At 43.0% G+C, this 25,957-nt stretch overlaps 1 protein-coding gene across 1 annotated transcript in view; it reads left to right on the forward strand.

Moving 5' to 3' along the window:
• LOC146789817 (V-type proton ATPase 16 kDa proteolipid subunit c) overlaps window positions 1-25,957 on the forward strand; it is a 48,797-nt gene that overhangs the window by 7,307 nt on the left and 15,533 nt on the right. The window contains exon 2 of the mRNA XM_085632172.1: window positions 13,398-13,581. Coding sequence (XP_085488298.1) covers window positions 13,398-13,581 — 184 coding nt within the window. The remainder of the gene's footprint in view (window positions 1-13,397; window positions 13,582-25,957) is intronic.

Raw genomic sequence — 25,957 nt, forward strand, 5'->3', positions numbered from 1 at the left:
ATTGCTGCCATAATTTGTCACCGCATTACATGGCACTAAAGGTACAAGTGGATTTTGTTACAGGACAAGTAGATTTATGAAGAAAACTGCCCCATGGACAAGTAGATTATTTATAAAATTCCACACCCCTGTTAAAATACATAAAATCGATATAATAGCATTGTACAAAACGGTGCCCATAAAAGTCCGATAAATACAGAATGACATTACAATATAGCTGTAAAGTGCAGTTGGTTACATTTGTTCATTACAAAATGCCTAGTTTCATGTGATCTAAAAGGGAGATAACGTGTGCAGTGCGCGCCTAGAAATGAACCTTCATTAAATACTCATAGCAGTGCGTGAGCAGACTGCCGCTTTCAAGACGGAACCTACACGGAAAACCGAAGCATCCTCTTCTAATTTAAGAATTTCTATGTAGGCTGTCTTATGAGCAATAATGGCGGTTTCCTTAAAAGGAATCAAACCGTTTTGTATACATTTAATAGAAATTACAGGAAAAATAGAAAATGTTGCATTGTCACATGGGCATAACATTTGATCTATCTTAGCATTGAATCCTAGGGGGTACAGAGTATATATTTCATAGTACTCGCTCTTAGTCGAAACAACAATCCTCTTTCCCAGCGGCTAATATTCTTTAGATGGCGGCAGTCGTACATTTTCTAAGGACGTATACCTTGCTACTGAAGATTTCAGTAGTTCTTCATCATGTCTAGCCCTGCTATATTTGTCATACAACACCTCCTGAAGAATTTTTTTTTTCTTCCTTACACCATCCATATTAGTTGGGTTTAAGAAGATATGTTTGAGGTTTACACTGATAAGACTTTCCTGTACAGCAGAAAGCCATGGTATGTCTATCCCCTTTTCACATTTCAGGCAGTCGGTGATTATATTTCTTGTAAGTATTGCTGCTGGATTCTGCCAAATTTTAAGCCAAAATATACTAGGCTGTGCCCTAATAAAATCCTCAATTTATGGCAATTTTAACTCTCCATGTCAGATATACTGTGATGCGGAGATTGGGGCCCCCAGCAATTTCCTACAAAGTCTGTTTTCCTCACCCTGAATGCCACTACAACCAGTGAAGCCCCAAAACTTCCCCCTAGTAGGTTGCAACAGGGATACACTACAATTTAAACATTTTGGTAATGGGTAGTACCACCTCCAACACTTTTCGGTTGGGGTAGTGACAATACTGAATTGATTTAGCGAATTTTCCCCTGCTGTGTGCCCCATGAGTAGTCCAGGAACCATTGGCTTACTATTATCAGCCCCAGATAAGAATAAGTGCTGGTGCTTAGTAAACGTTCGTTGACTATGGGGATTGAATTAACAAGGTGCTTTTTTGGACCACATGCCATTTTAAAAGATTTGTTAAAATTTGTACAAAGATCTAAAACTGCCATAAAACGAAGCACTGTATTAAAGTGCGCAGTGCATTTGGTGTGCGGCCCATTAGGACTTGATCATCCCTATATAATAAGGCGGGTAGGATATTACCATTAATAATGGGAACATCATTAGTAAGCTTAGACAGGGAGTCATGCAAATCATTAATATATAAAATTAATAAAAGTGGGGCCAATACGCACCCTTGCCAGACCCCTCTGCCAATAGTGAGATCCTGTGTGACCTCACCGCCTTTACCAATCCGCACTCGGGCCTTTAAGTCCCTATGTAGGTATGCTAAGAAATTAACTTAAACTTCGTCCAACCCATATTTTAAAAGAATAGACCAAAGGTGTGACCTGTTAACAAAATCACAAGCTGAAGTGATGTCCATAAAGGCTAAATGGGGGATTTTAGTGCTACGGTAGATTTACCAATTAAGTTAAGGTTTAGGCACTGTTCTACAGTACCTATTTTGCTTCTAAAATCTAACTGACAAGAATTTAGAATTGTTCATCCTCGACCCGGGACTTAATCTTAAACAGGATTCTCCCAAGGATTTTTAATGTATTGTCAATCAGGGAGATTGGTCTATAGCAGCTAGGGTTGGAACAATCGCTCTTTTTAAAAATAGGAACAATAATACTAGTAATCCATGTGCAAGGAATTGGAGCAACAGTTAGATTATTAAATACATTCAATAAAAGGGGTGCTATAAAACGGGTTTGTGTTTAATAAGATCGATCGGTAGCCCGTCTGGACCAGGGGCTTTATTGCCCAAGCCTGGTGTATGGCTTCCTTGACTTGAGATATGGATATCTCAATCCTAGAGGGTCATTGAAGGTTATATGGTGCCTCATTCCTTGGTGTGGCTTGATAGATCTTTGAAAAATGGGATATCCATGCTTCGCTGGAAATTATACAGCTTGTAGTAGTTAATGTATGGCCTGCAGTTCTCATCTCCTTCACAGCCGACCAAAAACCATTTCAGTTTAAGTTTGACAGTGCACGCAAGGCTATCCCATCTCTTTTAAGACCTCTTCTTTCCGTTGTTTCGTGATGCACTTGTATTGGTGTCGCAGGGATTTTATTAATACCGGGTCCCTAGGATTCATCACAAGGGCCTCGCGGAGATCTCTTAGCTCTAGAGCAAGTACTATCAAACCAGCGTGGACCTCGATTAGACTCAGTTAGTGGTCTAGATAATATTTGTTTAATGACCCCACACAGTTGAACAAAGGCATCAATTACCGCAGGGTTGTGATCGACTGGTAACTAGCAATTAGTCCTGGAAAAGCTTTTATCATTCTAGGAAATGGGTCGTTATCAACTCCTCGCCCTCGCCAGGCTAATCTTAGATTATCAGTGGAAGGCACTAGGTTGCTAGCCCCACTTTCACAAACTTTGGCCTGCGGGCCACTTTTAGGGTTGTGATCGCCCAGAAAAGCTCGTATGACCTCAGCCCTTAACAAAAAATCTTCCAGTGAGGCAGATATTAACGCATAGTCAATAGTGGAGGCACAGCCTCGCCCTCTATATGTTGGTATGATATGACTATCTTTATGGGATACAGCCGCAATTTCCATTACATTTATTAGATTGTAATTCGACAAATGAATCAACAGTTCTGCTCCCTAATACACGGGCGTTTTATCTCTAGTGGGTTCATGATCTAAAATGGTACTGCTAGGAATCCTTGCATTGAAGTCACCACCTAGACAAATACCAGCTAACTTGTCAAACAGCCTTTGCAAATTTGAAATAAAATTTCACGTTTATAAAATTTCCATTTGGAATGGTATGAAAATCATTATTATAAAAATTAATCCAACAAATGGAAACACCCAGAGTATAAATTTAACGCCTGAAACTTGTCAGCACCCTAACACTGCCACCTGCAGAGATTTTAATCCAAACAGAAAGACCGCCTGATGGGCAGCTGATCTTACGGATAGGAGCAGTTCTGTTATAACATTTGAACCCTTGATGTAATTCCTGTGTTGCCCAGGTTTCTTGCAGCATGAGGATGTCATATGCTTGAACTACTTTTACCCATTCATCCAATTCAATTTTTGAGGCCAAACCGGCAATATTCCAGCTCAAGATATCTAAATTAAATTTGTTCACGACAGCAAGTTGGAGATCCTGGCCTTGACATATGGGCATAGCTGGTAGGAGAATGGTCGGGTTAGATAATGGTGAAGGTGCCAGTCAATCCTGGTTATCAAGGCCAGACAGGCTAGAAAATCTATTATGCATGGTCAGTGGAGGGGCCTCATGAGTTCCCGTCCCTGGTTTGTAAGAATGACCCAGCGGCAATGACCAATAAGAGTGGGGTTCACTGTGTTAGGCTCCTCTTTTCGGTAGTTTGAGTTGGGGTACACCAGCTCAGGGCTCGACAAATCCACCCGCTCGCATTTGCGAGGGAGAATTGATGAGGACTAGCTATTTTTAGGTCCTACTGGGCGAGTAGGAAGAGAAACTAACTTTTGTCCTCTGTCTGTGAAAACGAAGCAAAAGTGACAAGATAACAAGATTTAAAGGCATTTTTATTCCTCATAAAGGGAATGAGCAATAAAGATGCCTTTAAATCTTATCTTGTCACTTTTGCTCTGTTGTCGGAGACGGAGGTCAAGTAGGTTGAAGTGAGGTCGAGAGGATTTTCAAGGCACTAGACCTGCAGGACTAGTACCATTTTTCGGATTTTTCGAGCCCTGCCAGCTAAAACCAGTACACATGGGCATGCTCCCGGGGGAGAATGAAGACTTCACTGCTGCCTTTTGTCAGTTCCCTGCTCCGGCAGCTAGGGACTTCACCACTTTGTATGTTCTGCATGCTATGTGGACTGGCCCTAAAACGCCGCAAATTTGCTCGCGCTGCAGTACTCACTAGGGTATTTTGTGTCGCTGATGGCCCACATGGTGGAATGACGTGGGCGACTCATTGGCCCTATGCTAGGTTGTTTATCATAAGTAACAATAGATTTAGATAAACATTCTTTAACTTTATTGCGAGTTATACTGGTTTCTTCAGTGGCTGTTATAACTGGTGCCTGTGATTGCTAACCACTGGAAGGTACACCAACAGGATTAGAATTCAGTCCATGTAGTGTAGTAGTTTTAAGGGCAGTTATTTGGGAATTTTACTTGTCTGACAATGTCTCCAAATCTAATCGTCGGCAGAGAATGGAAAAGTTCTTGTCCAGTGTCTTTAAGGCGTTCGCATACAGTGTCCATAATGGAATTGATTGAGGCCTCACCCGGTCTGCAGCTGGTAGAGAAGGGCACAACAGCATCAGTTTGTGTACTGATTGAGCAAGTTATTACATTGGTTTGTGTTGGCTCCACTACTAAATCAACCGTGGCACTGTCGGGGGCGTTTACAGAGCCCAGGATCCATGCGCTATAGCAGTGCGGGAATGGATTACGCGGGGCAGTTGTTTCCTTTTAAAGACAATTGGTTTGGTTGGCTTACTTTTTCGTATTGCACCTGTTGATTTAATTATAGGAAGGGCAACACCATCCGAAGCGCCATTACAAGGTGCTGCCAATACCTCACCATTATTAGTCATTAGATCTTATTAGCGGCTGGGTACTGGGCGTTGAGATGTGTTAAGTGCCTTTGAATTATCCTCATTGTTGCCTAGAACTTCCCCTAACAGCGAGGCTGCATGGTGGCGCTGCCAGACCCAATGACATGTGCCTCTCAGTTAGTTCTATTTCGTTTACGACTATGTTGACTGCTCTCCAACATACTATCAATGCTTGTTTTAGTCAGTGGGTTTAGGCTTGGTCCTCATTACGTTTCCCCATGCTTATGAGCTTACCAGTACTTGTAATAGCGACAGGTAAAATAGATTTTGACTCACCTTAATGTAGTTGGGGTTGCACTTAAACGAGAAATGGCCCAGCCTCTTCTGGGCTGTGACTGGCACGCCCTTGGCCCGGGCACGCCCGCGTGCGTCCCGCGCTGCGGCAGCCCTGCATTGTTTTTAAGCACCTCCCGGCACTTTGTGGCGTGCGTGGGCGGCCTTTGCGCCATTAGGAATGCTGGGCCTTGTAGTCCCAGCCAGCGACCTCCACTCACAGCCGGGACTGTGGACTGCCCAGATCACTCTTTGCTGGTGGCTGGCAGGAATGCGGAGATTTGTGCAGAAAGTAGCACAGGTAGCAGCACCAAGTGAAAAGGACTCCCTCAAGCGGCAATCTATTCAACTTAACTATCTGAAACTGATTTTGAAAAATCCAAACTTTAACACCTTAAACTCCTCCCATGCCCTGAAATTCTATAAAATGATTTATTATTGAATGTAGTACTGTCTGGGCATTGGTTGCACCTCATCGGTGCCAGTTTCATACCAGAGTATAGCAATAAGCATCAAATTTAACCAGTCCAGCTCTGCAGAGTTCCTTCTAACGCACAGCAACACGTGTTGCTGCATTTTTAGTAACTTTTGACGCGTTTTTTTTTTTAATCTACAGAATGTTATCTACAGTTAAGCATTAATCGCCACGGCTGCACAATCACAATTCCAGTAGCCCTGTTCTAAACATATTTAACCATTGCTGTTGTGTGCAGTTGTCCCTTTTAGTGGTCTGACTTGACAGCACAGCTGTGAAAACCAGTGAAGGTACATTGGCTCCTTCCATATGCTGAGAGCCAAGGGTACATGTTTCAATTGGGCACTAGTTGAGAGTCCACATTACCATACCACATTCATTTAACCCCTTCGACGCGCATGACGGAACGGTTCCGTCATGCACGTCGGTTGAGCTGTGCGCATGACGGAACCGTTCCGTCATGGCCCCGCCCGCGCACGGAACCTTCAGCGTGGCGTGGAAATCCGCGCTGCGCTGAAGGGGTTAAAGACCGACCAATTGGCATTGCCAGCGCTTGTTAAATAGTTAGACAAACATGATTGCCAAACATGCTCTGGGCAGTCTGATCTTAAGTGTACAGTGGGAGCCTTTATCAGAAATGGGGCAAATGATTGAGAATCATTTGAAACCCTTACCACACTTATCCTCTCTCAGCCAGGATTTGAGGGACAGGATATATTACTGTAGGCCCCCACCCAACTACCTCTGCTGTAGTGGATCACTGTAGGATGGCTATGCCAAAGCTGGCATTCACAGATACTAGGGAAGAGTAGCCACCCAAAGCACAAATAAGTGTTTGAAATAAAAAAAGTTAAACCTCACGTGTGGACTTGGAAGGCTATTGGTTTATCTCCAGTTTGTTCCAGGGGTGAATTTGGATTAAGTCCACTAAAGCCGGGGGGGGGGGGGGGGGCGCTGAGGTGCTGCCCTAGGCAGGTATGTATTAATGTACACAAACTTGTTTTACTTGATTGTGAACCTTCCTGTTTTGAGAAGACTTAGGAGAAAAAATGACAGCCTGCTATGGCATCCGGCTTGACTCTGTCTCCCTTAAAGGCCCCCAAGAGTCATCTTGCCCCCAGTGAAGTCTTCTAGACAGAGAATTTTAAAAAGGAAAGACTTTTGGGCACGTTGCCCTGGTACTGGGCTGTGCATATCCTTTAACTGCTCAAACAGTCTGCCTCCCCAGTCAGGGTTTGTTTGCCCTCCTGCTGTGGTCAACAGGCCACTATGGATTGATTAATATATATTGCCTAGCTCCTGCCCCTAACGCTCTGATTTTCCTGCCCAGCCACCATCCGCTTCGGAAGCTTGTTATTCCCCCCCCCTCCCCCATGCCATCCAAATCTGGGGAAAGTCCATATGAATCAAGCGGCTGTTCGCCCCCCAACCCCCCTCCCACCCCCGCGGTGTCCTTTACTGGGCCTACAATACCCCAGCCTCATGGGACTAAAACTTGAACAGACCACTTCCACCTGATAGTGGGCACCTTGGTGCCTAAATCCAAACTGAAACATAAGCCATCTTGCAAACCGCATCAAGACATCATGAAATTTAATTTTTAAATAAAGGTTGAGTTTAAGGCTCTCCTAAATGACCAATTAAACTTATTGAGTAAATAAATTATTCCATATCAAAGGTCGAAGCTAGGACAATTTTCCAGCCCTGAACCCAGACTTCTTAATGGTTGGCCCTGATAACAAAAGCTGACAGTTGGTGTGAAGGTGCCCTGGTGACTTAAACTGAAACTTAGCGAGCAGATTGTTTTCACAACCATAAAATATCTCGAACATTAAGCAAAGAAGGTTTAAGGCCACCTTTTCTTTACCAGACAACCAATGTAAAGCAATGCTGTTCTGTGAAGCATGGTCTTATTTCCACAGCCCACATGCCAAGGATTGAGGCACGCAGATTTTAGTTCTAGCTAATAAAATTGCCGAAATTACTTGAGCATGCTACGGTGTAGGGATAAACTAAAGGCCCCAATAGCTTTAAATTTAAATAAACAGGTTGATTAATCTATTGATTGAGGGACCATAGTTAATCAACGTTTAAACTTAATAAAAAGTATCAGGAGTGGGAGCAGGACCAAGGAAAATGGGGCCACAAGTTTGCACACTAGAAGTAGCTGTATTAGCTTTAAGCTGAAGGAAGTTAACTAACATACACAACGATAAACCTGCAAGACAAGATGTTTTGTGCTGGCTTTAAAGCATGTAAAGAAAATAACCTACAAGTAATACAAAATGCTGCGGCTGGTTTGTTGCTCAATCTCCTGATAAGGACTAACCTGCTCTCGCTTGCGTGCCTTGGCTCCCAATGAATAAACTATATTTTGTTCAAAATCTTGCTTAACTTTAGGCTGCCACATGAAATGGATCCAAGGTATCGTTCAGCCAGGATAGAACTATACTGCCGGAGTAAGAATTTGTGTTCATCAGATAGATGCCCGATTGAAGTCCCTAGGATCCACCTTTCGAAAACAGGGGGCTGCTCATTTTCCCTAATCAGACCCTTGGTATGGAATGAACTCCTCGACCTTCGACATATTGTATGGTTGTCAGGTTAAAAAGCAAATGCATTGACAGAACTGATTTATATTTATAATACGATGTGTGGTAATAGCATACGTTGTAAAAGCAAGTGTTAGGGAAAAAATGCGTAGCTAAGGCTTTCAATTTATTTCTCTGCATTGTTCCATCGTACAACAGTCAAATACACACTGCTAAATCCTCCTATATAATACTTGAAACCAGGCATACAGTTTCAGGTAAGTCAGATTTATGTTCCTTAGCACCTATAACACCTTCATCCACGTGTTGGAAACCAGCCCAGCATTTTACTGGAGCAGCCACCAGACCTTCACGAAAGCTAGTACCTAATGGTCGCCATTTGACTTGATGAGATCCTAGATTGGAAACTTTTTTTTATTAAAAGAAATTTTAAAAGTGCTTCAGCTGTGTTTATTCCAAAAAAGTAGCGTCCCAATCCTTGCAGATATTCCTGCTTGCCTAATCCGAATTAGTTCTTTAAAGGAACTGGGGAAAGATCATATCATTTGTTTTCCTCTATTAGGATTTGCAGGTAAAACATGGTCTTTCACTTAAGTTGTCAGACCTTTAAAACTGCTATATCATCCGTCCAAAGAAACATCCAAACTCCTTAAGCCTTCAATATTTCATTTCTTCCCAAGCATGCACTAGGACTGTTCCAAGACAACCTTTTAAATCCATACTGACTAGACTATCCGGAGACCTAATTTGACTTTAAATATGGCCCTTCAAATGAGTTGGAGTATGTTCTGGTGTAGACCATACATATAGCTTCAACAATCGGAGATGTTTTGGGAATTTTCACATCAACCATATGAGCATTGATCTCAGAGGATTGGAAGTTTTTACCATAACAAGGATAGCTGACAGGCCCTTTCATAAAATTCATTCAAATTCCTCTTCCAAATTGGGAGGTAGGTGTTCTAATAAAACAGAGAAGAGTCAGCTACTAAACACTTTGTTATTGAGTCACACAATTTCCCCCCCCCCCCCCATCTCCCCTATGCAAGGCTGTTTACTGTCAATGTTGTACTATTCAGGAATGGTTATGGTTAAGTTGATGATACATAGCTTTAACACCCAGATTTCAGTTAAATAGGAGGCCCCAGTCATGACCAGTGGTATCTAACCATGAAACTGAGTGCACAGGTAAAGAGCGAATATTGACTAATCCTGCCTAATAAAACTATGCTTGGTTCTTTTCCATAATTATCATTCCAAATTAGCTAAAATTAATGTGTTTTTTGATCCAGTAAGCAAGTCTGGCCACTTTAAACCAACTTCTCGATATAATGGATTTAAGGTAGTAACTTAGAGTTTTTTTTTATTTTTTTTTTAAATGAATTGCATGGCAAATATAGATATTTACCTTCCGGGGAAACTAAACAGTAGACCAGCTTGCCTTAAGCAAGCCTCTGACTTCAACCCTTAAGTACGCGAAGGCCCCCACATGCAAAGAATATCTAGTAAACTAAAAGGTTAACCTGAAGGTATGGTCTCAAATTGCTAAGCAGCCCTCAACTTAAAACCTAACTGTGCAGATTGGCTGTGGAGCAAGCAAGTTGTGATGAAATGGTGATGTAAGAAATTAGGCACGAGATTATCTAACAATCTATGGATTCACACAAGTTTTAAAAGCCTAAACCATAGAAACAGTGAAATACAAAATGACAGTAACCAGCGATTGTCATCAATAAGTTATTGGACAGGAGACGTAAAATATGGTAAGAGAAATGCCCACTTTTAGGTGTAGTTTTGAGATAGGCCAACAGGGAAAGGAGTGTTGTCCCACTTGGCCTCCTCCAGATGGGAGACTGTCTGGTGCTGGGGATGAATTGCTTGGATTGTTAAACTGCTGCCCCGCCCCTTCCATTGACCTAAAACTCACACAATGGGCTAATTGCCAAAGTCTTGCACTATATTCCCCCATTTCACCTAATTGAAACGCTGGTGGTGGATCGAATGTGCTTCGTTTGAACAACTGTAACCAAATTAAGACCACTTAGACATCACATGGCCTAAGACTAGTTCCTGTCATGAGCGATCGGCCGGAGCCATACAAGGATGGTGTTCTGGGCCACTGGAATTATGGGGCAGCTTTAGTCAACAGAATATGCTGCACTTTCTGATATCATTTTGTAGTTTTTTTCACATGGTAATACTGGCTGGGCAGAGATTTAACCTTATTGCCAGTTAAATTTACTAAATGCAGAAAAAAGCAACTAAATGAGTTAACCTTTCCAAGGGGCCTACCGCTGCCCGCAAAATGTTGCAATATTTTTAGTAACTTTTGATCAGGGTTGAGCTAGAAACGGAACTTTTTTTTTTTTGTTAACCTGCAGATGATGGGTTATCTGGCAAATAGGACAAATCAACAGTTAAGCAGGAAAACCTGCAGAATCCCAGTTCAGTGGCCCTGGGTACAGTATTGATCAGAACTTAATACCGCCATTTGTAGAGTGCGAACAGCTACCTTCATAGGTGTCCCAGCACTAGGCAATAGATGGCATGCAGCCGTGCTGCACACCGCATAAACTTGCATGTTATGCTGTGTTGTAGGGCTTTTTTGTATCCAAACACATTCCAGAACTTTCCCTCAAATTCAAGCAAAAGCAGATGTCTTGGGCAAAGTTTGTCATTCGCAGGGCATGTCTGATTATTTCTTTCCTTTGAGGCGTTGTGCTACAAATTAAAAAGACAAATTGGCTAACCTAGAGTTCTGATGTGATTTCCTGCTTGGTCTACTTGATATTTGAAGAAATAGGCCCTTAAACTCAAATATATTTTTAGCTTCTCCCTTCATTGCAAAATAGTCTGATTTAGGATTGGTTTTTTAGACATTTTTCATCACCACTTTGAGCTGTTTTTTAAATAACCTTTTGTCCATTGCAAGTAAATTTCCCCCCCCCCCCCCCCCCCCCCCCCCCGCCTATATTCAGCTATCAAGGGTGCCATATTCATCTATCATATTGGCCAGGTTTGTTCTAGTAGCTTGTTAATTACACCACGTTCTGGGATTGAAGGTGATAAGGGGGTTTGACGAGTTTAATGGCGTTTAGTCCATGATCCAGTTTTAGGTCTCTAAACCTGGCTTTTGGTGAAGGCGAGGTGATGTAGAAAAGAATGGGACTAGTTGACGGGCAGCATGATGTCATTAAACTGACAGTTTCTTAGCATTCATGGTAGAGTTAAACTTTCTCATTGGTCATTTTGTACATAGTTAGGTTAGATTATCCCAGTGGGTGAAATATAGTGAGGCTGTTCCTAGTTCACTGCATCTGTTCGAGGGCCCTTGCTTTGATCTATTGCACTTCAGGCTTCTTCACTGGCACCTCCTCCGTTTATCTCCACATTGGGCATCACCTGAAACTTATTCCACCTATTTTGCGTCTCATAGAGATCTCCCTAAATTGAAGACTGATTCTTTTAGACACTTGCATGCTTTTTAGTGACTTGCCCACGTCTCCTGAGTTGATCAGAAGAGAACTACTTATCAGCTTCTGCCTACGACCTGGTACTGGATGTGATCTGTACTCAATAGAACTAAAGATTACTAACGATTCCGTGGTAATTTGTCTTTTTGACTATTAAACTCATAAATACACTTGTGAAAATATGGCATGTTTGTCACCATCGCTATGATAGCTCGATGTGCTGCATTATGCTGCATAATTTACCCCTCTGCGGCCTAATTCCAGTAGCCCTGCACATGCTGTGAAACCTGAACTGTTGGTGTCGGACCCACACACAGACTGACTTGACGGACCAGCATGGGGATAGTTTATAGACTTTCCTTAACTTAATTAAGGTGCGTCTGAAAACATACTTGACACGTTTCTTTGCAATAATAGAGGTTACTAATTAAAACCATAAACCAGATCATACAATTCATAACATTTAAAAAAGCATACAAGAGAAATGAAAGTTTATCATGCATCTAATTCGATCGCTAAACATCTATATATTTTTTTACAGTAAAATAGTTTAAGACAACCATTTGTTTATTTTAGTTTAAGTATTGCTGTCTGAAAAGCTTCACAGCTGTAGCTATGTATATTCACTTGAAGTGACTCCCTAATGACAAAAGACTGAATAATCTGTATTGGTGATCACTCCTTATGAAGGCCTTATCTTGCAGCACATTTGCATACTGGGTATGCCGGAGGAGCAGCAGGGGTAATAGAATGGAATCCAAAAGGATGCATGGTTGTTCAAAGTTAGTACTCGGATTAAATCCGAGGGATGTGCCCTAGTCATCACTGACTGAAATCTGTTAAGTGACCTTATTCTCCCCCCCCCCCCCCCCCCCCTCCCCTTTGCCTCCAGTATTTCCAAAGCAAATTCAGCATGCCCATCCGGTGTCTCTCATGCTGAAAATGGAGGTTTTAGACCAGGCCAGCTTGGCTTGTCAAACAGATGTCCCCAGTGTGGAATGAAATATTAGCACTCGTAGCATGATTCATTAAGGTAGTGCAACGTGGGAACCATAGCAGACCCCTTCTTGTACGTTGAATTTGTGGGTAGAATGCTAAAACAAGGTGCTAACTAGACCAGTTAGTGGAAAGTGGGTGGGAGGGCTACTCGCCCTCCTCGCACCACTTGCAAAGTGACTAGTTATGGAAAACTTGTATATAAAGGAAACACAGCATTTTCCCATCAGCTTGTAAGTTCACCATTGGCTGCACGTTCCAGGTCTGGAACGTTTGTATTAACAGCTTCAGCTGCATGTTTGCTCCTGTGAAATATTAGCCAACCGATTGGCCATTGAGGTAGCAGTAGGCTGGGGATTCTTCCTAATGGCATGAAATGTCGAAGTAACTTATTAATAGCTGTTACCATTCCCGCAGGAAACCTGGTCTTTGGAAAAATGCCTTAATGTATTTGCATAACTTGTTTTTTTTTTTCCCTCATTCACCACTCTTCCACTGCCAAGTCTAAATATAATTTTTTTTGTTTAATAACATTTCACTGCCTTCTGTGTGCTAGATTGGTTACACTGGCAGGGTGTATTAACACTTCCAATTTGTTTATTTCGGATCATTCTAATGCTTTTTTTCTGTTCTATCGCCAGCCCTGGGAGCAGCTTATGGCACAGCAAAGAGTGGCACAGGGATTGCAGCCATGTCTGTCATGAGGCCGGAGTTGATCATGAAGTCGATTATCCCTGTTGTCATGGCTGGTATCATTGCCATTTATGGTCTAGTGGTGGCGGTCCTCATTGCAAACTCTCTCACGGAAGGGATCACGTTATTTAAGTAAGTATTCTATCCATCATATCCTTGCGAATTTAAAATGTAATTGCATTTGTGATACTGGACCTGAACTTGAAAATGTGTCGTCTGAAATGTATTAGCAAACTTTGGCTGCTAGTGTCATGCCTAAGTGAATGGGATGTTTAGAGGAGTTGCAATCATAAATGACCGTGTGGGGTTGATACTTTTGCGTTTATAAAAACCTGCCTAAATGAGGAGTTACTTATACACTGTGATGTACCTAGAGAACCTGTAAAATGATTAACCGTTCTCAAGGGCTAAACAATAATTTCACAAACCACATGACATCTTCTGTTTTTAAATCTTTAAAGGATGCTCCTTTGCCATATTTGAGCATGAACCTATTTTTTACTGACAAAATAAATTGGATCCTGTAGTGGTATGAAAGCACTTCATGGCTCTGTAATATATATCTGACCTCTGATCGTATTTGAGGTAGCGATTTTATGCTTTACCTTTGTTTCTGTGGTCTGATAGGATTTCAGCAGGCATCACTGAGGCACATATTTCTCAGTCTCTTTGCTAGGTCTACTTCAAAAGCTGAGATTCAGTCGGTTTGAGGATCCATTATGGTGCACAGTAGTCTGTTTGTTTTGGCTGTCAGTTAAGGTGTTTGAACTGCCGTTCAAAAGCTGTAATGGGCCATTTTTTCATTCCCTTTATTGGTAATTGTATTTTTATAGCACTTACTACCCCCAATGAGGCATTGAAACGCTTTTCAGCAGGTAGCACGCTACTCAAACCCAAAATGAGGTGTTGGGATTAGTATAGGAACATATGGATTAATTTTAGCTGGGTACATGTGAGTCTGTTAGTTGGAATGAAAAGTATAATGGAGGGATTGAAGTGGGGAGGGTCTAGAAAGTGTTTATTGGGCGATCATAGTAAGATGAAGTTTGGGATGAGTCAAAGGAGGTATACATGAGGGAAGAATTTAGAAAGGGTTGTGTGGGAGATCATAGTAAAAGGAGGGAGGAGCCTACTTTTTATTTTTTGTAGATTATAGTAGATTGACGTTTTGGGAGAGTTGGTGTGAAGGTAGAGTATCTATTGAGAGGTATAGGGTAGTGCATTAGTCTATTTTTTTTAGTCTATTTTTTTTTTACAGTAGGAGTAAAGTAATATAGGTACAGAAGTACATGGAGGGTATACATGTATAAGGAAGATAGTATATCAAGATTTAAGTTTTACTTCATCTCAGACTCGAGGGTTGCTGTAATTCAAGCTAATTTGTTTTATTTTATAACCATTTTTTTCAATATGGAAGCAAATTGTAGATAAATAGTGATATTTGCATATTGTGATTAATAAGATGGGAGACCCATAAGCATCTAATCAAAATAACTTATCAAGACTATGCAGTGACTTGTATCCAAAAGTACTGTTTACATTTGTTAAGCAAACCTTCAAGAATATAAATAAAAAATATATAATTGTACATCTGTAGATCAAAAAATATACACCTAGATGTAATCAAATGTTTGTTCACAAAGATATACTGCACGTTTGTGTTTGGTGGTTTATGTAGGAAAGACTACTTTTGAGTAGTATTCTGAAGATAAGGTAGATACCTGTAGATCTTGTGTTTGGGGGTAATGAAATCCATAGTCAGGGGGAGGCGTGCCTCTGCAGGCCTAAGCACATTAAAGGGGAAATGAGGATACAAATTCTGTCATGGGTAGGAAAACGCAGCAGTTTTGACAGTACTAATTGCACAGAATCCAAGAGTTCTATTTAAACAGTCATGAGTAGAGAAACCTCAGTTAAAGTTTCAAAAATTCACAGCACAAGTCCGTTCTTGCCACCTTTTTTAATTGTGCCTCTTTGAATGCAATCATTGCAGGCTCCTTGGCAGTCTTCTTGAGTGAGTTGCCCTTTGTTCCAGCTCAGTCGTTGGCCAGCATGCTGTGTTCCCTTGTCACAAAGTTAATCTCTTATCCTTTGGGTCATGGCTGGTTAATTTTGATTGTTGATCTGCCCCTCAAGGGTTTTACGTTCCTGTGATTCCTCCAAGCAGATCTCACTTCAGATATTGTATGCTCCGTGTGATCTTGTAGGCATTGGGTCCTCTACTTTAATATCGTAATTCTTTTAGTTTATCCTGAGAACCTCTTCTGTGGGAGCATGGAATGACCCAGTGTAACACTTTTATTTGTGCAGTGTGTTTATTTCTGCATATGTAGAAGATGCTACATTAAACTTCTGTACTGACGTCCCTGTGAGCAGATTGCTAATTCTATGGTATGTAGATTCCTTATTGCGTGCAATGAATGGAATTCCAAGTTTCAAGTCCTTTGAGTAGTTCTGTGGGGAAAAGGGTGGTGTACATGGAGCATAATAAACTATCTTCGTTGTTCAGATCTTTAAATCACGTTTATATTGGAGGACAAATATATTTGTGGTATCCGATTTGAAGATGGTTTGTAGAGCCAAGTCTAAAGGCTAGCCTTGACCCGCTACGTCCATTAAGTTGAGTTTTTTTTATTTTTATTTTGGATTTTGGGTAAAACCATGTTTTCTTTCTAGAAAGACTCCACTTCATGGGTTTTAGTACATACAGGATGTTGGAATGAATACACCCCAATGGAAAAGAATAACCTAGTTATACTCACCCCATCCAAATACCATGACCCGTCTTGCAACATAGTTGCCATTATTTGTACGCAGCGTTCCCTTGTTTTGAGTCACTATCGCCAAAATTCCTCTTCAAGGAGGGAATCTGCGCATACTTGATCTAAAACAATCCCCCCTGTAATTGGCCCACCTCTACCAGATTTAAGGGTGTTTTTCTGGGCACCACATCGTCTGATCGACTGCCGTTTCAACTCCCATACAAAAGTCCTTCCCAATTTTTTCCATGCCTCCAAGAGATGGTGGCCCATCCGCTTTCCATGACCTGCCTCAACCCCTTTTTTCGCCAGGGTAAGAACCAGGAACACAGTAATTTGTATCTATTGTCTCTGATTGAGAAGAATCCCTTTTGGCTGTAGCGGTGGTTCCCAAACTGTGCGCCATCGGAACTAGCCAAGGGTGCTGTGCACGTCTTGAGAATGTAGAAAAGGTATGTTCTGAATTTTGTAATGTGCAAAATCTATTTATTAAGACTTTTTGTTGCCAGAGTAACCATTTGGGCATGTCATGTGGGCTAGTAACAAAAGTGCCACCTATCTGTGCCTGAAATCATGGTTTGTCCCAGCACGTAACTTGATTCATTGAATGAAGAGCCTCCGCTTAGGTGGGACCAGGCTGAATTGGGACACAGCGATGCAGTGTTATTGCTGGCAGTGTTCTACTTCAGGCCATCGTCATTATGAGTAGGTTTGATAGAGCAGTGAAATGTGAAATTTTTCCGAACTCTACAACCCGCCTTCTTTTACAACCTCTTCGCAATGAGTCAATATGAAAGCAAATTGGCCATTCTAACAGTTCCCAAAATCGCAGAACGCGCTACCTATTAATAGGACTTGTGTTCGGTTGCACTTGATGGAGATCAACAAGACAAGGTCTCGTCCAACTGGACTGTTTGCGGCAATCATTTCTGAGCCTTATCCCTTAATATTGCGAAGTCCCAAACTTTTCAGCTTTGGGAAACACCATCTCACACAAACCCCACATTACTAGCATGGCCACCTCCCTGCATGGCACGAATTGGCACTGAATTAGTGGGGAAATTACACCACTTAGTGTTTATTCAGTGAATAATGCAAGACTTGCCTTCGAAAGGCACAGTAAAAGAGGTTTGTTAGTCCTAAGAAAAGCGTAGGAGTATGCACTGTCACCATTCAGCATCACAAATCCTATCAAATGACACCAGTGCAGGCATAATACTTGGAATATCTAGAATTCGGAACCGGAGTTTAGCGCCTATTAACTCCCTGCCATGTAATGGGACCTATTGTGATTATTATGCATTCATCAGGGCCTTCCAAGCTTTAAAGTTCTATTTTCCCTACACTCCAGGACAGATCCTTACTACATTAGCAGTGAAAACCACGCCTTTACTCTTTCACTATAAAGGCCACAGGTTCATTCTGCTATTTATTGGCAGGTTGATTGAACTGTCAACGTTAGTACAAGTGAAACCGCTGTAACTATGATTCAACCTAACAGTTCTTGTTGAGTGACTAGAACGACTAGTCTGTCACTTTCTTGATGTGGTCATGCATAGCCAGTTTAATTTGCACTAAGTTAGTGTTTCATATTTCATATAATGGCGACTCATTGTTTTTTGTTTTGTATGGAAGGAGATTGATTTAAAGCATAAAAATTAATTGAGATGAGCCCAGGTAAGTGTAAAGTTTAGAGTTAAGTAAGGAGAGAAGGTAGGGTTTGGTTAACGGAAAGGGACCTAGACTGGGTTCATCAGAGCAATAGACTGAGGGAATGATTAGCACTTGGGGTTGGTAGAGGATACAGTGGTCTCCAATATTTTCTTATATTTATTGATCCACATTATTCTGTACAACTATCAAAAGTACAAGAACAAAAGGAGGAAGAATAAGTACAAATCTTCACCCATGCCAGTCACTTGAGCAGTCTTCATAGTCCATATGTTAATCTCTGCCAACGTAGAACCTCATTGGCTGTAGCAGTCTATAGCAGAATCTGCTATTTAACAGAATCAAAGGGTTTAGCTCAGACAATTAGGTCCAGGGACTTGCAGGTCAGTGTTTGGGAACTACTGGTCTAGTGAAATTACCCAAGAGGACACTTCCTGCTGGGCATGTCAACCCTTGCCAAAAACCACCCAGTGCCACACAACTCACAGTATGTATAAAAGTACCCTATTTTGCCCTTCAGCAGAGGCACATCTGGTAATCCATTACCCCCATGTGCCATAAATGACGTCTTGTGTAGTAAGCTCTATGAAGGTATTTATTGATCAGCCAAAGGCGGGCTGAAATCGCTGCCTCGCAAGGCTTTCTCAAAACGGTGGTCCAGTCCATCGATCGGCCTCCCAAGCTGGTCGGAGCGTAGGCAGCGTGTTTGAACTCTTCGTGACTAGGGACTGGTAAATCTACACTATTTTGTGATCGCCCAGATCCCCAAGAAGTTTTCTTTCCAGTGCATTCAACTCTGGAAGAGCCAAGAGGTCCTTAATGTGTGGAGTAAGAACATGACTGAGTTGCAAATAGCAATGTAATTGGCTACGATGCAGTTGGTATTCAGTCTGCGGCTCTTTAAATCATTTCAGGACAGTGCCATGCATCTGAAAGGGTGGAGATTCCAATATTCCACATCCGAAAGCCCTTGAGCTGGGCACCCAGTTTGAGCATGTCATGCTTCCACAACGGTGTCCCCTCATGCATGTTGGCCCCCCCCCCCCCCATATAAAGTAATCTAACGAGGGATCGCCCATTTCTCAACTGGGTCGCACAGCCAGTCAAACCACCTATTGCTGGTTGAGAGATGAGGCATAATGGGAAAGTACTTCAACAGAGGCAATGCCCCGCATTATGTGGATTGGAAGAATGTCCGAAGTGTGGTGTGGGCAGACCCACCCCAAAGAAGCTTAAGAATTTCATTTATCTGTTGGAACCATAGCATGGGTAATTCTGCAGTTGGTACGAGTGGGACGTAGAAAATTTTTAAGATTGTGACCTACCGGACAGTGGTAGGAGTGGCCAAATCGCACTCCTTACTTTTCTTCATGCTAGTGCTGACGACCGGTATCATGCCACATCTGGGGAGCTTTACACTCCCAAAAATGTACAGTTTCAAACCTCCGCCCCGACTCCCACTGTCATCTCTGCACGGATTTTGAGACTTCCATATAGAGCAGAGGTCTTCAAACATTTTGATACAGAGACTACCCCCTACACACACACACACACACACACACACACCGCCACCCCTCCCCAATTGCCATAGCACATTTTTACATTGGAGAAATAAATTAAACGGTGGTGAGTGCAGGGGCGTGGCAAAGGTGTGCCTAAAACAAAGGGCCTCATAAATGAAGCCTTGACGTAGGGCAGTGCCACAAGTCGTCTTGCTGTGCTCCCCTTGGCCAATGTGAAAGGGCAGGAATGCACATTATTTATGAAATATGGTGCATTCCTGTCCTTTTACCCCTGCATTGGCGCACAAATTGCTGCCTAATGCCAACATAGGCAGGATTGTTTTCATGCAGGAAGGGGCACCTTTCTGCTAAAACAAATCCTGAGAGGTTTTCCTTTCTGTGTGCTGCAGAATGCAGCACATAGAAAGAGGAACCCACATAGAGTAAAAACAAGGAGAAATTAAAACCTTTCTCCTCGTTATGCCTGCTGTGGGGAGGAGGCGTAAGGTTTTGGTGCTGCCCCAGGTTTACAGGTTTTACAAATCTGGGGCAGCGTCAAAATCCATGGGTGTTGTGTAGGAACACTCACTGCAATGCCTATGGAACGCCTACTTGACATTGTGCAAGGCAACACAGCCACTTGTCGTACTCTATGTGAGACCATGCAAAGACACACAGGGTGACTTTGCGTCACCTTATAGGTATGAATGAGACGTTTGTGCCACCAAAGTGACGCAGCGCAAGCCTCTCCTAAATCAGCACCAAAATATTTTTAGGTCTTTCACCATCCGGTAGCTACATACAAAATAATGGGTAGCTTAAATGAGAAGCATTTCCTCAATGGGAAATGCTCTGTGGTACATTATGAAACCTGTTATTTAATGGACTGCAGAGGGCTGTGTCACCAGATACGCACAGAATTAAATTTGGCTGGCGCAGTGGAGAATAGTGACTTGTGTGTATTTAGTGCTACGAAAACAAAGCACAGTGAATGTGTAAGTGGTTATTTTATACTTGCATTACACACATAATATAGACTGCTACAAACTGTGCAGATAGTTTTAGGATCAAATGTAGCCTCCAAAATGTAGATTTGAGTAATCAGACCATAAGTCTTTTTTTTTTTTTTTCTTTTTTTTTTCCTCACACATGTCCCTTCAACACCTCCCCAGGGGAACTAAGCACTGTGTAAATACAGTTGTGGTTAAAAGCTTGCACTTCACCGCCCAGTTAACTCTTTGCACCACTATGCAAAAAACCCACATCTTTGCCTTCACAATGCTTGGTTTATTCAAGCAATTAAAGCCAGAACCACTCCCAAGCACCCATTACATTTGCAGATTAACTCCTAGCGCACATCTGCATGTCATTCAGGCAAGCAGGCACCCTGGGATAAAGACTTACTTGAAGGATTGTTTTACCTGTCTGCTGGGCCTTTTAGTTTTACTGCACGAGACTCTAGATTCAATTCAGCGAAAGCATTTTAATTGGAATTAAAGGGTCCGGCCCTTTGTCCTAAAGGAAAAGCATGTTTTGTATTCCAGGCACAAGTTAGGCCTGGAAATGCGCGTCCCCCCCCCCCCTTCCCAGGGCTGGGGGTCGCCCCTTAGAGATTGAAGACCGCTGAGGCTGGACCCTACACCGAAGACTGGCATAATTTGTAGGATGCACGGCCCTGAGCTCTCTGGGTCAGTGTGGAAGAACAGGAAATCGTCCGCACAGAGCGCAATTCTGACAGACAAGTCCGCAGTCATTCAAAGCCCCTCACTTGGGCATCCACCTGGAACCATGCGGCCAACTGCTCTATGGCAAGCACCAATAGCAATGGGTAAAGCACCAATAGCAATGGGTAAAGCAGAAAGTCCTGCCTCGTGGCTCTGCGGATTTGGAAAGGCTGTTTCCGTGCTGGCAACCCGTACAGTCACGGACAGATCAGTTTATAGTAGACAGACATAGTAGAGAAATCTGGGGGCCAAATTTAGCCTCTGAAGGGCAAACAGAAAATCCAACTGACAATCAAATGCTTTATCTCAATCCACCAGAAGCGCCGCCGCGGCCTCCCAAGAAAATCTGCAAGAGCTAACTCATTGTAGATCTTATATAATGCGTGGCGTGTGTCCCAATTGGGCATGAAACCCACCTGATCAGGGTGGACAAGATCTTGCATAAATATCACAAGCCAAGGTCTTTAGGAGTTCCTACACGTTCAGGAGGGAATAGGACGATATGAATCGTGTTCCTCCAGGGGGGGGGACACAGCTAGGGGAGAACCTATAACTCAGTGTGACGCCAGTCTAGTGGGGTTAACTCTTTCTAGAGCAGAACGGATCACTCCTAAGATTCCGGCATAAACTAGTAGATTTAGCGGTGCAAAAATTGAAGTTTTGCGGCAGTTTGGCACTTTCTTTTTTTCTTTTTAAAAGAAACATTTGATTCTAGCGGTGGCTGGGCCAAATTATTGATTTTGAACTAGTGCCCCTGAAATCGCACCACACGCTTTCAACCTGTGGATGGTGGGGGAAGTGCTGAGGGCAGGGAAAGAGTAGCAGAGAAACTGCATATTCTGCTGGGACAAAACTTACTTGCAATTTGGTATCCGGGTCAAAGCAGCAGTGGTCTCCAGACAGGGGAATGGGACGTAGCAGGTGAGTAAACCAACTCCTCTCCTGCTCGCTGATCCCGTCCTTTTATTTTGCTCAGTGGCCCACACTGGGCCAATAAGGAGGAATTTCTAGGGCAATTTTGAAGGGAAAAAAAACCTTGTGTGACATTTGTATTTCCCCACGTCTCGTGGTATTAAAGTACAAGCATTGGCATAGCCAATTGGCCCTTGCCTTTGGCGCTTTGTGTTTAGCCAGAACTTTTGGCTATGTTGTAGAGCATTGTGGCTGCTGTGCATCATGTTGAATGTTAGAATAAAGTGAGCTTTTTTGATACCTTTACACAAAGGCGACGTTGTATGCAACCGAAAAACCTGATTTAAAAAAAAAAGATTTTAACATAAAAATTGTCTTCAGTTTTTTTGCACAGCTGGCAACTTCTTCCTGCCTGTTCTCATGCTTGTTATAATTTTAATTCGAACATTGGCAGCGGATGGACACTAGCGGAGAATCAAGATGCCAGATTCCAAGGGCAGACTGACGTGATGCTTAAGTGGTGCGCTAATGCAAAATGGTGGTGAATGATGTTTGGTGCTCAGGTAGTGACACTATATGGTGTGGATTGTAAAGTTCTGGAGTTGAAATAGGTTTGTGTAATTATGCGTTGTGTATTGGAAATGTGTGGAGTTGGATTGTGTGGCCTAGAACGGTGGTGTTGAGTGAATGTTTAGTGAAATTGTCATGGTGTAGAGTTAATTTGTTATGTGGTACTGAGTGGTATGTGTAGTGTTTTTATGTTGCATTGAGTAGAGTGCAATATTGAGGCGTGTAATTATGAGGCACTGAGTGGTATTATGGGGAGTGTATGTTTTATTGAGTGCAGTGTGGTGGTGGTGGTATTGTCTTGGATGCTGATGTGATGGCCCTTGCTGATAGTCCTGCCGGGGATAATCTTGGCTAGTGATGTGATATTATTGGCTAGTAATCAGCAGTATTGATTGGTGGTATTGTCTTTGTTGGTGATGTGATGGTCCTGTCTGATAGTCTTGGTGATGAGGCGTTCCTGGCTCAGTTGCTAGTGCTGCGATTGTCCAGGCTGGTATAATTCTCACCCAGGCAGCATTGCTCCCATCTCCTGGAAGCCGTGCTAGTAGTTTTTCTTTGGCACTTGTATTTGGCACAAACCGTCCTTTGTATGGCATCGGCGCCCGCTCGATAGTCCAGGACCTGGTTTCCCACTCCTTCCATTGCAGACCAGAGTTTGTGTTGAGGAGTGTGGTTAGTAGGGTAGGCTTGTCTGTTTTCATGAATTGTGAGGTTTTGCGATGTGATTGTGTCTAGCTTGCAGTTGACCGGTTGCTCTTCGTGAGGGCGAACTACCTTTAATCGATCCCAGGTCGAGAGTATCATGCGGTTAGACATTGGAAGCATTTTCTATTAAGCACAAAGAATGTTTAGTTTTTTTGTTGGATAAGAATTGTATAGGCTGTACAAAGTGCGTTTAATAGCGCCTTGCAAACGTAGTGCATCTTCCATGATCTATTTTGCATTAGAGCATTGTGCAGTTCCTGTGTCTCTGATACTCTCAGGCTTTGTCATCTCTGATGGAAGGGTGCCCCAACCCCTGCAGACTAGGAGATGACCGCCTTTTGCTAATAGGTAGGAGGGGAGCTACCAAACACATGGCACCTGGTAGACCCTGTTGTACTGTGACGCTTTGTGCGTGGACTAGAATGAGGGGTAACCAACCCCTTCTGAACCACCTCACAGGCACCCTCACGAGTGTCGGCTGTGGGTCAGAAGTCTCCAACCTAGTTTGCATTTGTACTCTCCCCTACCTCACTTTTTCACACCCCTACACTGTTCGGACAGTAATGGGTCAAGGCAGGTCTACATACCTGTACTGTGAAAAGAACGTCTTCCCCCCCCCCCCCCCCCCCCCCCCCCCCTCTCCACCACCTTCTCATACGCCATCTTAAGACAGTGGTCTGGTCTGTCGGGCAATGGTGTGTATGAGCAATTTAATACCATGGACCACGTATTACACAGCATGCACACAAATTAAATAAGTCTTAAAACTCAGATTGAACTGGCTACGCCAGAGCTCTGCCTATATCTACAGGGCTCAGACCACTGAGATGCCGCGAAGATCAGCAGCAGATGGGCCCCGTTGCCAGTGCACCTGCTGCCCCAATTGAAGGTCAGCCCCTGCTGCTCATCTCTGCAGCAGGCGTTAGCCCACCGAGATGCTGCAAAGTAGTCTCTGCCGACAGGCCTGCCAGCATGTGGGGGGTTTTGTATCTTGTACCTGCGCTGAAGGCTCCTCCGGGGAGCATTCTGTGTGAGAAGCACCTGCTATTAATTATTAATGGTAGCATCCTCGGAGGTGTGTGGGCTGCTATGTAAACCAAGAATCACATGGCCCGCTGAAGGAAAGGAAAAAAATAAAACTGTGCAGAACCAGCACTGACCGCCATCTGTTCCAATTAACACTACCGTGAGACGTGGGCGCGATAATTTGAAACGGATGGTGCTGTTGCTTCCTCCCGTGCACCCTAGGCCGGGGATAGAAAGCTGGACATGCACCCGCCTTGGACCAATTGCCTGCTGTCTTTCTTGGACGCATGCAAAGGCCAATTGCGGGTGATTTGAAAAAAAAAGACTCGCACAAGCATGTGTGTAGTTTAAAAGCCTCACAGAGCAGCACGTGCGTACTGGCTCGGGTAAGACCTAAAAATGGTACCTCACTTGTGTGGCTAGAACTAAAACGTGACAGATCATTTCACTCTGCAGAATGCGTGTTTTTTTTTCTTTCTTTCTTTTCCTAGGTGGCTAGTTATGGATTTTGGCCCCAGTTCAGCTGGCGCTCACAGAAAAGTACCAAGCAGTACCTTTTTTCAAAACTAGACACCTGGGGAGTCAAGAGTGGGGTGACTTGCAGGGTGCTCACCAGGTTAGTTTTTTGGTTTGCTTAGTATCTCCTGCAAAGCTCAAACTGTGGCAAAAACATTTCCTTGCTTTTCAGTGAGGAAAAAGTACTGAAATGTACATGCAGCTCTAAATTCCTTACCACCCAGTGCTTTTACACACACCACACACACCCCAAAAGGGAAGTGCCCACAACTTATTGTGGTGTTGTATGGTAGGTGTGCTAATTAGTTGTGGGGTCGGCAGCCATGTCGAGAAACCTATCAAACACAGATTTTTTTTTTTTAATTGGTCACCCGGGGGAGTCCAAGGAGGCGTGAGTTACCTGTCTCTTCCCCACCCAATCCCCAGTTTGCTTACGTAGAATACTCTGAAAAGGTCAAACGTTGAATAAACGCACATTTTCCTTGGATTTCTGTGATGTAAGCTACAGGGATCCACAATATTCCTCCCACCGCTTAACTGATAAAAATGCTACCCTACTTGTGTGCCTGGGCCTAGTGCCCGTGACAGGAATGGCTCAAACGATAGCCATAGTCTTTGCATGCTGAGAGGATGGCTCTGAGCCAGTCTCTGCACACAAGGGGTTAAAGGCTTTGCGAGTATGTGTTGGAGTGATGGAGACTGAAGGAATTTGCCATGTTTTGGATAAACAGTAATTAAAGACTAACTTGGTGATCGGGATGTTTTTCTAGCTAGCCAGCCGGTCTGAGCAGAGGATGGACTGGTGTGTTCATTTGATCCCTTATGACGAAGGAATTATAAACTATAGTTTATAATCTTGTCCTACTTTGGTAGGTTCTAGAATGAACATCGCACTACAAAATCGGTGCACTATTTTATGTATGTTAATTAGTCTGTCCAAAAGGGTATGTTCCTTAGGAGAAACTCACTCAATATACTTAGACTCCAGATTTCAGAGCGGTGTTTCTTTGGTTGGTGTGCTCTGATTTGGTTTGTTTTTAAGAAATGAGCAAAATATTGAGCGTCGACTTTCCTTTAACTTCATTTAGCAATGAGATGTTGCTGCAGTTTCCATCAGTGGAAT

Source organism: Triturus cristatus, chromosome 10, assembly GCF_964204655.1.
Source record: "Triturus cristatus chromosome 10, aTriCri1.1, whole genome shotgun sequence".
NCBI lineage: Eukaryota > Metazoa > Chordata > Amphibia > Caudata > Salamandridae > Triturus > Triturus cristatus.